Source organism: Cherax quadricarinatus, chromosome 51 (assembly GCF_038502225.1).
Source record: "Cherax quadricarinatus isolate ZL_2023a chromosome 51, ASM3850222v1, whole genome shotgun sequence".
In the NCBI taxonomy this organism is placed as follows: domain Eukaryota; kingdom Metazoa; phylum Arthropoda; class Malacostraca; order Decapoda; family Parastacidae; genus Cherax; species Cherax quadricarinatus.
The window spans coordinates 2,072,100-2,085,538 of NC_091342.1; the positions used below are offsets into that span (position 1 = coordinate 2,072,100).

At 37.5% G+C, this 13,439-nt stretch overlaps 2 protein-coding genes across 3 annotated transcripts in view; one reads left to right on the plus strand and one right to left on the minus strand.

Moving 5' to 3' along the window:
* Positions 1-13,439, minus strand: part of LOC128694752 (crustacean hyperglycemic hormone) — a 62,288-nt gene that overhangs the window by 40,606 nt on the left and 8,243 nt on the right. The gene's annotated exons all lie outside the window — the stretch shown is intronic.
* The window catches only part of LOC128694749 (tectonin beta-propeller repeat-containing protein 2), a 29,573-nt gene that overhangs the window by 3,324 nt on the left and 12,810 nt on the right, over positions 1-13,439 (plus strand). For both annotated transcript variants that reach the window (XM_070095674.1, XM_070095673.1), the window contains exons 2-6: positions 4,125-4,357; positions 4,841-4,985; positions 6,937-8,126; positions 9,854-9,980; positions 10,762-12,035. In XM_070095674.1, the coding sequence (XP_069951775.1) occupies positions 4,142-4,357; positions 4,841-4,985; positions 6,937-8,126; positions 9,854-9,980; positions 10,762-12,035 (2,952 nt within the window). In that variant the 5' untranslated portion in view covers positions 4,125-4,141. The remainder of the gene's footprint in view (positions 1-4,124; positions 4,358-4,840; positions 4,986-6,936; positions 8,127-9,853; positions 9,981-10,761; positions 12,036-13,439) is intronic.

Sequence of the window (13,439 nt, forward strand, 5' to 3'; positions counted from 1 at the left end):
GAAGAACAACCTGAGGACTCCTATTATTTATGCTTCTTGATATGAAGCCAAGGATTCTATTAGCTTTATTGCAAACACTTATGCACTGTTGTCTTGGTTTCAGATTACTGCTAACCAGAACTCCTAAATCTTTTTCGCAATCCGTAATATTAAGATCTACATTATTTAGTTTATATGTGGCATGGTTATTGTCCTGTCCAACATTTAGAACTTTGCATTTGTCTATATTAAACTGCATCTGCCACTTCTCCGACCACTGCATCAGTCTATTCAAATCTTCCTGGAGTGCTCGAATGTCCTCGTCAGAATGAATTCGATGGCCTATTTTGGTGTCATCGGCAAACTTGCCGATGTCGCTCTTTATGCCCTCATCTATGTCGTTTATGTAGATTGTGAACAGCAGGGGGCCCAACACTGACCCCTGTGGAACACCGCTCGTGACGCTTCCCCACTCTGATTTCTCCCCATTTATGCAAACTCTCTGCTGCCTATTTGTCAACCATGCCTCTATCCAGGAAAAAATTTCTCCTCCTATTCCATGTGCTTTAATTTTCCTCAATAGTCTCTGATGTGGGACCCTGTCAAAAGCCTTACTGAAGTCCATATACACAATATCATATTCATTACCATGATCTACCTCCTCAAATACCTTAGTGAAAAAAGTTAATAAATTCGTAAGGCAGGAACGCCCCTTTGTAAAACCATGCTGAGATTCGTTGATTAATTTATGCTTTTCAAGATGGCTACGAACTGCCTCGGCAATTATTGATTCCATAAATTTTCCCACTATGGAGGTTAGGCTTATTGGTCTATAGTTCGAAGCTAAGGACCTGTCACCTGTTTTGAAAATAGGTATCACATTTGCCATTTTCCACTTATCTGGCACCATGCCAGTTTGTAGTGATATGTTGAAAAGATTAGCCAAAGGTGTGCTAAGCTCCTCTTTACATTCCTTTAGAACCCTTGCATACAGTTCATCAGGGCCTGGGGATTTGTTAGGTTTTAATTTATCTATTTGCCTAAGGACCATGTCACTTGTGACCCTAATAGTGCACAGTTTATTATCGTCCTGTTCTACATAATTTATCATTACTGGAATATCGCTGGTATCCTCCTGTGTAAAAACTGAGAGGAAGTATGTGTTAAAAATTCTACACATTTCCTTATCACTGTCAGTGAGCTGACCCGAGGAACTTTTGAGTGGGCCTATCTTGTCCCTGATCTTACTTCTGTATACCTGAAAGAATCCTTTTGGGTTAGTCTTCGATTCTTTTGCAACTTTAACCTCATAATCTCTTTTTGCTTTTCTAATTCCCTTTTTTATTTCTCTCTTTAGCTGAATATATCGATTTCTTAATTGCCCCTCTCCTCTTTTGATTTGCCTATATATGCCTCTCTTTTGACCAATCAGATATTTTAATCTATTGTTCATCCATTTAGGATCATTTTTGTTTGATCTGATTTCCCTATTTGGAACATAATTTGACTGAGCAGCTAGAACTATGCCCTGGAAAGCATCATATCGGCAACCATCACCACCTACCTGACCCTTAGTCAGGTCATTCCAGTTCAGCTCACCTAAGTAATTTTTCAGTCCTATGAAATCAGCCAAGCGAAAGTCAGGGACGGAGACTTGATTGCCATTATTAGGGGAATTCCATGATATATTAAAACTGAGTGATTTGTGATCACTCTCCCCAAGCTCATCATTAACCTCAAGATTATTAATTAGTGTTTCCCTACTGGCAAGAACCAAGTCAAGGAGGTTATTTCCCCTAGTTGGCTCTGTCACAAACTGTTTTAAAAAACAATCCTGGATCGTATCAAGAAAGTCACCCGACTCTAAATTTCCTGTCAAATTGCTCCAGTCAATCTGTCTATAGTTGAAATCTCCCATTAGCACAACATTTTCGTATGTAGATGCCTTACGAATTTCGTCCCATAGAAGTTTACTGCACTCCCTATCAAGATTTGGGGCCCTGTAAATCACACCCAAAATTAGTTTTTCTCGGCCCTCGAGAAGCTGTAACCAAATAGATTCAGTGGCTGACGCTTCTAATTTAATATCTTGTCTAACACAACAATTTAAATTGTCTCTGACATACATCGCTACTCCACCACCTTTCCTGTTGACCCTGTCAGTGTGGAATAATTTATAGCCTTGTATGTGACATTCAGAGGGCATCTCTCTATCTTTCAGATTGAGCCAGGTCTCTGTTATAGCAATAATATCTATGTTTCCTGCACTTGCAATTAATCTTAGCTCATCTATCTTATTTCTAACACTCCTGCTATTAGTATAGTAAACCTTAAGGGAGCTAGTCCCTTGCTGCCCTCTGCTGTCCCCCTTTGTTTGCTGACCTGTTCTATTGTCTTTATTTATAACTTCATGCTGAATGCCTTTTATACATTTACTGTTTCCAACCCTAGTGTTGCAACCTGCTTGTTTCCCATACACACCCATACCTCTATCTTCCATCAGTTTAAAATCATAGGCATTTCACCAATGGCCTTCTCAATCGAGTCTGCAAGTGCTACCACCCCTGACCCAGAGAGATGTACCCCATCCCTTGCATACATATCATGTTTGCCATAAAAGTTGTTCCAGTTGTCAATGAATGGGATTGCAAGTTCCTTGCAATATCTGTCTAGCCAGCAATTTACACCAATTGCCCTAGACAACCATTCATTTCCTACTCCCCTTCTAGGCAAGATGCTACATATGATTGGGATCCCTCCCTTAGACTTAATGAAATCTATAGCTGACCTGTACTTATCTAGCAGCTCTTCTCTCCTACCCTTCCCAATATCATTTCCACCAGCACTGAGACAGATAATGGGCTTGTTCCCATTACCTGACATGATATTATCCAGCCTGTTGACAATGTCCCCAACACCAGCTCCAGGGAAGCACACTCTATCTCTCATCTTCTTATTCCTATTACAAAAAGCACGGTCAATATATCTTACCTGAGAGTCACCAACCACAAGAATGCGCTTACCTTCATTAGCAGGGGCAGTAGTACCCTTACCTTCACTGGCCACTGAAGTACATTCATCCTGGAGAACAGAGAAGCGATTTCCTACCTTCAGATCTTCACTCTTAACTTTCCTTATTCTGATGCGCCTCCCATTACTGTGAACAACTCGCCACTTGTAGCAGGTGCTGGGCTGCACCTCACTGCTGGTAGCCGTTGCTACCTCCCCAACTACAGCCTCCTTACAGCGAGAGACAGACTGCACCTCACTGCTAGAAGTCTCATTCCCCACAACTCCAGCCACCTCACACTCTCTCCCAGACCCATTGAGGTGGACCTTCAGCCTCCTAATCTCCTCCTGGAGAAGCCAGACCTCCTCCTTCAACTCTCCAACCTCAGTTTTTAAAACACTGCAGAAGCAAGCCATGCTGTTGTATTCATGGGAATGTGCTAAAACTTAGTGGTTATACACGGTACCCTGTGGCTTGGTGGCTAAAGCTCTCGCTTCATACGGTGAGGGTCTGGGTTCGATTCCCGGCGAGGGTAGAAACATTGGGTGTGTTTCCGTACACCGGTTGTCTATGTTCTCCGTCAGTAAAAATGGGTACCTGGGTGTTAGTCGACTGGTGTGGGATGCATCCTGGGACAAAACTGACTTAATTTGCCAAAAATGCTCTGCATAACAAGCGACTTTCTATGTAGTAGTATGTCATTGATGCCAGCTAGGCCTGTATACGTTTTACATGCACTTGTGGTATAAACCTTGGTAATGAATACCGACAAGTTGGTTTAGATAGACACGTAAGCAAACACTATGACATATTTATTAGAAAACGTTTCGGTCCTGGGACCTTGATCAAGGTCCCAGGACCGAAACGTTTTCTAATAAATATGTCATAGTGTTTGCTTACGTGTTTTTCTAAACCAACATGCACTTGTAGAAATAAAGATATTATTATTATCTCCTGGAGTAACATTACCTGGGAAATGAATGGTTAACTTAATTTCCTTAAAGGGCATTAAGTTGATACTGGATATATTAGAAATGTGTTGCACATACATTATATAAACAGTTTATTTTGATACTTATTTGAATATAGATGTATCTTATTATAATACAGTTATTTTTCATTATTATTTGGACAGGAGGAAGCATTTTTAAGATGACTTCAGAAGAGAATCTTTTGTGGACAGAATGGGTGCCACTCAACAACTTATTGGATCAGTTGCCACAACAGTTCCAGCGAGGCCTCGGGGCTGCGGACCTTCAACTTACCTGCCTAGCTACTCTACCACAGCATTTAGTCCTGGGCACCAATGTAGGGCTTGTGTACTTGGCTCATCTACCCTCAGCCAACCTCATGAGACTCAAGTGTGAGGTAGGTTTTCAATAGGAACTATTTTTTTTACCTCTTTCAGCATATTATTGTATTCACAAAAATAAACTGTGCCTTTGTTTGTCATACCTTTGACAGTATATACAGTATCAATATACTTATTCATAAAATATACACCAAACCCATTTGAGTCAATTGTCTCAGTGGGATATCAATGCTATTTTTTGTCATTAGACAAAAATATCTTTTTAGTTTATTAAAAATCACAATCCTTGTAATTAGTTAACATGGGCGAAATTGAAATTTAATGATGTATTTGCTCATTTTAATCCTCCGTGTTTAGGTTGTGGATTTATTGAGTTGGTTTATATGTATTTTTTTCTTCCCTGTTTTGCTCTCATGGAATTAATTAATGCCTGCAATTGTTTAAAATATCTTTTGCATTGTTGTCTTACAAAATATTAAATACACTTTGAAACAATATACACGTGTCAATGTTTTCTAAAAGTCGGTGATATCTTGCAGAATCCTCTGTCAGCAATATCAAGTGTAGCGAGTGTTCGAACTGTTGATGACATGATTGCCTCAGGAGCTATAGATGGTACTCTGACACTTTTCCAGCTTCCTAGAGTAGCCAATTTTCAGGAAGCAAACCCATCATCATCACCAGGTATGCTGCTTGCTCTCTTTCGTAGCAATGAGTAACAAGTATGATTTTAATTCTTTCAGTGTCAGGACCCAAGAAATAAAAAAAAAATACTTCCGAAATGGTAGAGAATGATTTATTGAAGGTAATGACACCAAAAATATGAAATTCGATGAAATTATGCATGCACAAGGTTATTTCATGGGGGAGTGCTAAACCTTTAGGGGCCATACAGTATATTGGGGAATGGGAGGTAATCAGATTTGATCCAAGGAGAGGGAGGGTTGCCTTCACTGGTGTTGAGGCACCTCCTTGTATAGTATGGTATTCATATTTACAGGCTCATATAACCTAACCTAAACGAACCTAAAATTTTTTATTTTTTTTTTTCAACAAGTCGGCCGTCTCCCACCGAGGCAGGGTGGAAAGGAAAATACTTTCATCATCATTCAACACTTTCACCACACTCACACATTATCACTGCTTTTGCAGAGGTGCTCAGAATACAACAGTTTAGAAGCATATACGTATAAAGTCCAAACTGCCAATATCCCAAACCCCTCCTTTAAAGTGCAGGCATTGTACTTCCCAATATATATATATATATATATATATATATATATATATATATATATATATATATATACATATAGAATATATATATATATATATATATATATATATATATATATATATATATATACATACATATATATATACATACATATACATATATATACATATATATATATACATACATATATATACATATATATATATACATACATATTTATACATATACATATATATATATATATATATATATATATATATATATATATATATATACATACATATACATATATATATACATACATATACATACATATACATATATATAGATACATATACATAAATATATATATATACATACATGTATATATATATACATGTATATATATATACATGTATATATATATATGTATATATATATATATACATACTCATATAATGTTGTCCAGAGGGCTGAGGAAGGGTTGTTGAGGTGGTTCGGACATGTAGAGAGAATGGAGCGAAACAGAATGACTTCAAGAAATCATGTAGAAAAGGCGGGGTAGGGGTCGGCCTAAGGGTTATAGGTTTTGTGTGCGAGCGCTCTGTCGTGTTTGATTTACATATGAAGTGTTAACATTTATTTGACTTGTAGAAAAGTACTCTCTATGTAGATACTTAATAGACTAAATGAGAAATATGGTGGGAACCGGTGTGATTTCTAGTGTAGCGCTCTGACATAATTTGTGGCTATAGATACCATAGCAGACCAAATAGGGGTAGACCAACAGGGGTGTCATTATTTTACCAATTGTTGCAGCATTCAAAAATAACTCGACAAATTTCCTTCTTGACATCATGCTGTATCTCAGTGCATTCAGTTTCTCCAGACTCTCTCTAGTCTCGTGTAATTTTTTATTCTCCGCATTTTATTCTCTCCTCTGAATATTCTGGATTATGAGAGCTATTGAGTTTTATTTCAAAAGCTCAGAGTTACCATAGCCAGTAATAGAGTACATGTAGTTTAGTATAGGTATAGAAAACCCTCAGTTTAGCAGACTTTGATGTAACGCTGGGTTATTTGTTTCGGAATTAATGGATATACATAGTACATTTGTTAAAGAGGTGACTGTTTCTGGTTTTCTTCTTTCAACAAACTGGCCATACATAATAATATTTAGTGTTTTAGCAGTCCAATAATCATGTTTTCCTTATATGCTTTAGCATTATTTGTAATGCAAGTAAATGCCAATCACTTTGATTCATATTTTCCAAGAATACTATAATTACAGTTATCAGATTCTTTGCAATACATTATTGTATGTGCTGTTTTCTGAAACCTTCTAGTGTTATAACTACATTACACTTCCTTAGATAAGGTCAGTTTTATGTTGTACTTCATTTTCCGTTTTCTCATTTTCAGATATTAGTGCCCCTAAGCTGAAAGGCATTATGCCAATGCAGCCAGTAGTAAAACGTTTCACAGTGGCAAATGTTCATAGTGCTAGAATTACTAGTTTAACTTGGAGTCGAAATGGGATGCTACTCTTCTCTGGGGATGCAAATGGTGTAGTTTCAGTAGTAGAAATTAATTACCAGACAAGTGAATGCACAGCCAAAAAACTTTTCCTAGAGACTAGTAGTATAACACAACTCTCATACAACTCTCAGCATCTTGCAGTATCCACACTAGAAAGAGCTCTTGTGTATAGTTTTATTCATGGTAGAATCCAGCAGATTGGTCAGAAACCTCGCAAACACTTTGGATTATTTGGGTGTGTGTGGTTTCCTTCAGCCACCTCTTCTGATGCTGTACTTTATACGTCCCGACCTGGACTGAGACTCTGGTCATCAACAAAAGAGGGGGAAGTTTTGCACACTCACATAATAAAAGAATTGCCAGAAAGAGGCGCAGCACGCTTGTTAAATCCCAGTTTTGAGAAGCCAAGAGAAGGCGAAAGGTTTTCATTTGGACTACTTCAGATTCTTGGCACATCTTATATAGTTTCACATAATTCAAACTGGATCTTCGTCATAGATGTAAATAGCTTGAAAGTGCTAACTTTTAGTGGGCATTTCCGACATATAACTGGAGTAGCTGTATCAGAGAACGAAATATTTGTACTAGAAGGATCCAGATATGTTGCTTGTCTGAGCATTGAACCTATTAAAATAGGAGAGAAAGTGACTTCCTCATCTACATGGCTTTCTTCTTTGCCTGAAACTCAAAATCTGCGTGATATTGGCGCCCGTCTTGTGTCTAAAGGGTCTGGACTTTTTGAACAAATTGCTCGTGTGAGTGGCTCTGTTGCAGCCAAGGTCTCCGAACATGCTAACTCTGCTGGTATAACGGATATTAAAAGTAATAAACAGCAGCAGGTGGGTTATCTTGCATCGTCTGCTAACACTAATGTGAAGAGAGAGAAACAAGGCCATCACCGATCGTCATCATCTGGAACAATAAAAGAAAGTGAACAGTTTTCGTGTACATCTGCTTCACCACATCCCAGAATGGTGCAGTCTGCCAGCAGCTTTTTTCCTACGCTGTTCTCATCTCCATTACTCATTACAGCTTTGGGAAAAACACCTCCTTTGCAAGATATACATGTCACGGTAAGTATAATGCTAATATTTTAATATTTAACTTGCATTTAAGTATTAGGTGAATGAATTGTGCTCAAGCTTGTACGTGTAGTTGGGGATTTAATTTGTCGAACAGTTCTGGAAGCATGTCTGACAAATAGTCATTACACAAGGCAGGTGCTGGAGAATGCAGTGTTTTTTGGGCACATAAGTGATAAACTATAATTGAGAAATGACTATGAAAAAATCCACGACATTTTGTCAAAATCAAGAGAATGAGAGAAAGGAATGATTTTTAAAGGATAATTGAGGAATTCCAAGTAATACCATTGGATTGCACTAAGCCTGGCCTTAGGATATTCTCAAAGCACAGGGAAACCAAAAATCCTTTTTTTTTTTTTTACACACTGGCTGTCTCCCACTGAGGCACGGTGACCTGAAAAAGAAACACTTTTGCCATCATTCACACTTTCACTGTCTTGCCAGAGGTGGCTCAGATGTCTCTAAACAGCAAATATCCTAAACCCTTCCTTTACAGTGAAGGCACTGTTTTTCCCACCTTCAGGATTCAAGTCCAGCTGTACAGATACACGTATAAAAATACTGTGCATGTATTTCTCCAGAATATTTGTAACTAGGGGAAATCATCTTGTGCCCATAGCCATCATAACTCTCTCTGGCAGTACAATGAACCACCCTTTGATAATTATCATTATCACTTTTTTTTTAATACTTGCTCAAGATGAAAGATACTCAATTGTTTTCATAGTGATTTGTATGCAAAGGTTTGCGCAGTTTGAGGTATTTCCTGATACGTATTTTAAATGTTAAGTACTGTAGTAGGCAATATTTATGAATGAATTAACAAATCAAAGCTGAAATGTGGAAAACAGATGAGTACAAATGTCATTAAAAAAAAAGTGAAAAATTTACCAAAACATTAGTTGATTGACACTATAGTTTCCTGTTCAGATTGTTTAGTTGAAATGCATTACAGCCTCCCCTCACTTAACGACGTATACTTGTTTACTGACGCCTCAAACTACGATGGGCTCTCTGACCAGTTTGCATGCCTAAATAATGTATACTAGAGCTGATTTCCTCAATTCTGTTTATACGATATACAGTACACTACTGTATAAACATTTAAAAATATACCAGAAATGTTATAAATGATGCCAAATTGACATTAAAACAATATCAAAGATAGTTGACACAAACCCACTACCATTATAGTATGCTCCTCACTTAGTGACTAATTTGTTTACCGATGTGGTCTTAGGAATGGAACTTCGTTGTTAAGTAAGGAGAGGCTGTACTATATTTTCCCAATCAACCTTTTTTTTTTTAGGTATTATGTATACTCTTACTATGTATGCTAAATTTTAGATATAATATTTTTGGAGTTTAGCATATCCTGTAGGTGGATTATGTCCTCAGTCACTTTTGCACATTAGTTATGTTTTATCTCTCTTATTATTATTATTGCATTCATAGGGAGCTCTAATTCCATAGGGATCATGCAATGCCAGGGGGAATGAGAAACATTCAGGTTTTGATACAAGGAAGGGGAGGGCAGATCCAGTTCCTTGAATCAAGAGCCTCTCACTGACATCACTGAATCTCCCTTGAGGGAACTACGTACTTTCATCTGATACCCTAAACATACACCCTTTCCATATTTTTTTTTCTCTGAATATTTATTTCTAAATATGTATTCTTATTTATTTTGTTCAATTCATATTTCACTTTCTCAGGGAGAACTGGAAGTTGTTGGAGACTTGGAAGAAATTGTAACAAGTTCACAGATTGTAGCTGCAGAAAGTGCAGACTCTGAACCATTGGTTTTGAGAGACAAGCCAAAGAAGAAAAAGAAAAAATCTGGTGAGTTCTGTTTTTTCGGTGATAGCATTCCCATTATTGTTATTATGGTTGTATTTATAAGGAAGTGCTAAACCTGTAGAGGTCATGCAATGGCTGGCTGGGAAATAGGTGGCAATCTGATTTCATCAGAGTAAAAGGTAGTTCCAATTCCCTGGATCAAGACCCCTTCACTAACATTGAAGGAATGGTCTAGATTAGTTTTTAGTGTTTTAAGGCAGTCTTACCAAGTGCAGCAAGAAATCAAGTTAACTTTGTTATTTTGTACAGTAGATGATGGCTTTATAATTTTTGTATTGGTAATGGCAGTGCCATGTGCTATTTGTTTTTGTTTTTTTCATTATCACAGGATAATGAACTGCCATATCTGCGTGTCTTTGTCAAGACACTGATAGTGAAAGTGTTTCTTTTTTTGGGTCACCCTGCCTTGGAAGATGATCTGCATGTTAAAAAAAATAGAAAGTTTCTCCAAATTTTATTTGTTACAATCTTGTTATTTGGCTAGTGCATTCTTTAGGAACAAATGGTTTTCTTTTGTTGGGATCTGATATTATCCACAACATGTAACTATTATAAATATTTAAATTTATCAAATGACACACCTGATGACCCACTGATCAGTCATCTTTTGTAGGAACTTGCTCAGTTTTCTTTTAAAGACCTGTCTTTATACTACACCTCCTTCTATCTTACTTGAAAAGTCATTTTAGTAGTCAGAGTAGGGACCCGATTCTTAAGCATTTTCTAGCCATAACTAATTTACTTATTTACTATTTCTTTCCAGATGCTGTCCCTTCACCTGACAATCTGAGTGTAAACAGCTTTAGATCTACATCAGACACAAGTGATACACTTAGCTGTGAGACACCATCACACTTACCTGTCTGTCCTCAAGATGTGTCAGTATCACTAAGTACAAAGTCTTCTCAGAACAATCAGCCTCAAGATAAGACTTGTGGGATGTTGGCAAATGAGAGAAATTTAGAAAATTTTGAAATAGTTTGCGAGAACCCTGCAGAATGCCATTATGAGAGAGCTGGTACTGAAGACACTGAGGAAAGTCATTCTACAGCCAAGTTAGATTTAAAGTGTGTTGATACCAGAACATATGATGATTTTAAAAGTGACATTCAAGAAAAGGAGAGCCTTTTGGCAGATATCCTTGACCTTAATTGCTTAAGGTTGGATCATGAAATGAGAAAAAGTAAAGATAATGCAGTTGAATGTACTTTGAACCCTGAAGAATGCTCATATTTACACAGAGAACATAGTGTTGAGAGTACTGATTGTTCCACGCCAAGCACACTTAAGGAGGCAAGTCCTGCTCTTGATAATTCAGATAGCATCGATTTCTATGCACAGTTTTACGCTGGCAACAGTACCGTCAGTTCCTTTGATGGGAGCATTGAACTTCACAATCAGCAAAGCAGTAAAGACTGCACTGACTTCAGTGATCCTTTCCTGGTAAGAGATAGAGATGAACATATAGCAAGTAACATAAGTGAAGACAGACTTAGCTGCCTGAGTTATGGTCCACCTTCTGGAAGCAGCATCTTATCTCTTGGAAACAAACCACAAGCTGAGGGACAAGACCAACTCACAGCTGAATCAAGAGAGAGATTCACTGTTACAGATTCATCAGAGGTAGCAGATATTAGTTGGTCATACTCTACCTCAGATGTACAAGAATGTTTTGAGTACGAAGAGGAAGAAATGACTGGAGGATGGATTAGACACAAATTCCCCAGTAGTGTTATTAGTTTGACTGTTTCAGAAAGTAATGTGTCATTTATTGATGATCACAACAACCTCTTCTTTAAAGATAATATTTTAGAAAGCAAAGCTTGGAGAAAAGTTAAGTTGCCTAAAAAGGCTACCCATATTTCTAGTTCACCAAGTGGTCACATAATGTGGCTACAGTTTGTCTCTAATGCATATGCCATCTGCAATCCAAGATTGGAAATGTTACCATCATCCAAGATGATGCCTGTAGCCGAGAATGTTTTACAAATGTGTGTGGATGAGGATCTTACATGGTACATCAATAAACAAAATCAGGTAAGAACAGTAGTAATTTTACACATTTTTAACATTTTAATATCTGAAAAATGTTTGGAACCAGTCTTATTGTTGATGATAATAATAATAATAATAATGATTCTCCATGGGGATGTGGAACAGAATCCTTCCTCTGAAGCCATGCATGTCAAAAGAGACTATTAAAATGCTTGGAAGCAAGGGTCTAGTAAATCCTGTATAAATTACTAAATTTAAAAAGAGACTTTCTTTTTAGGTCACCCTGCCTTGGTGGGATACAGCCAGTTTGTTAAAAAAAAAAAATTATGAATATGATGTGTACACACCAGGGTCTTATCAATCTAATACAGACATGAGAGAAGACTTATATAGTTGAATCAGTTACTTGGAAGTGGTGGAATAATGAAGCCATAATAATAATCACATCAGTGTGGTTAGGGCTTGCTAGTGGGGCCTGAGGAAGGGGTAAGGTGGTTTGGACACTTAGGGAGGACGGAGCAAAATAGGATGATGTGGTTGGAGGAAGGGGATAAAGTAGGTTTTGTATGTGGGGGGCCTAGACATCCAGCAGGTGTGTGCATGCATGTGCGTGTGTTTGTTTTAGATAAGACTGAGTGGAGGCAAGTGGTTTTTATGACTATGTGCTGTTGGAGTGTGATCAAGGTAACATTTATGAAAGGATTCAGGTAAACCAGTTAGTCAGACTTTGGAGGTGGGACAGTGATCTAGTGAGTGATGGCGAAAAGTTTTTTTTTCTTTTTTAGATCACCCTACCTCTGTGAGTGATGCCTGGTGCATTTAAAATAGGGGATGTGTAGATCAGGTGTTTACATTGAAGCATATATGTGAACAGTATTTAGATAAAGATAGGGAAGTTTTTATTGCATTTATGGATTTAGAAAAGGCATATGATAGAGTGGATAGAGGAGCAATGTGGCAGATGTTGCAAGTATATGGAATAGGTGGTAAGTTATTAAATGCTGTAAAGAGTTTTTTATGAGGATAGTGAGGCTCAGGTTAGGGTGTGTAGAAGAGAGGGAGACTACTTCCCGGTAAAAGTAGGTCTTAGACAGGGATGTGTAATGTCACCATGGTTGTTTAATATATTTATAGATGGGGTTGTAAAGGAAGTAAATGCTAGGGTGTTTGGGAGAGGGGTGGGATTAAATTATGGGGAATCAAATTCAAAATGGGAATTGACACAGTTACTTTTTGCTGATGATACTGTGCTTATGGGAGATTCTAAAGAAAAATTGCAAAGGTTAGTGGATGAGTTTGGGAATGTGTGTAAAGGTAGAAAGTTGAAAGTGAACATAGAAAAGAGTAAGGTGATGAGGGTGTCAAATGATTTAGATAAAGAAAAATTGGATATCAAATTGGGGAGGAGGAGTATGGAAGAAGTGAATGTTTTCAGATACTTGGGAG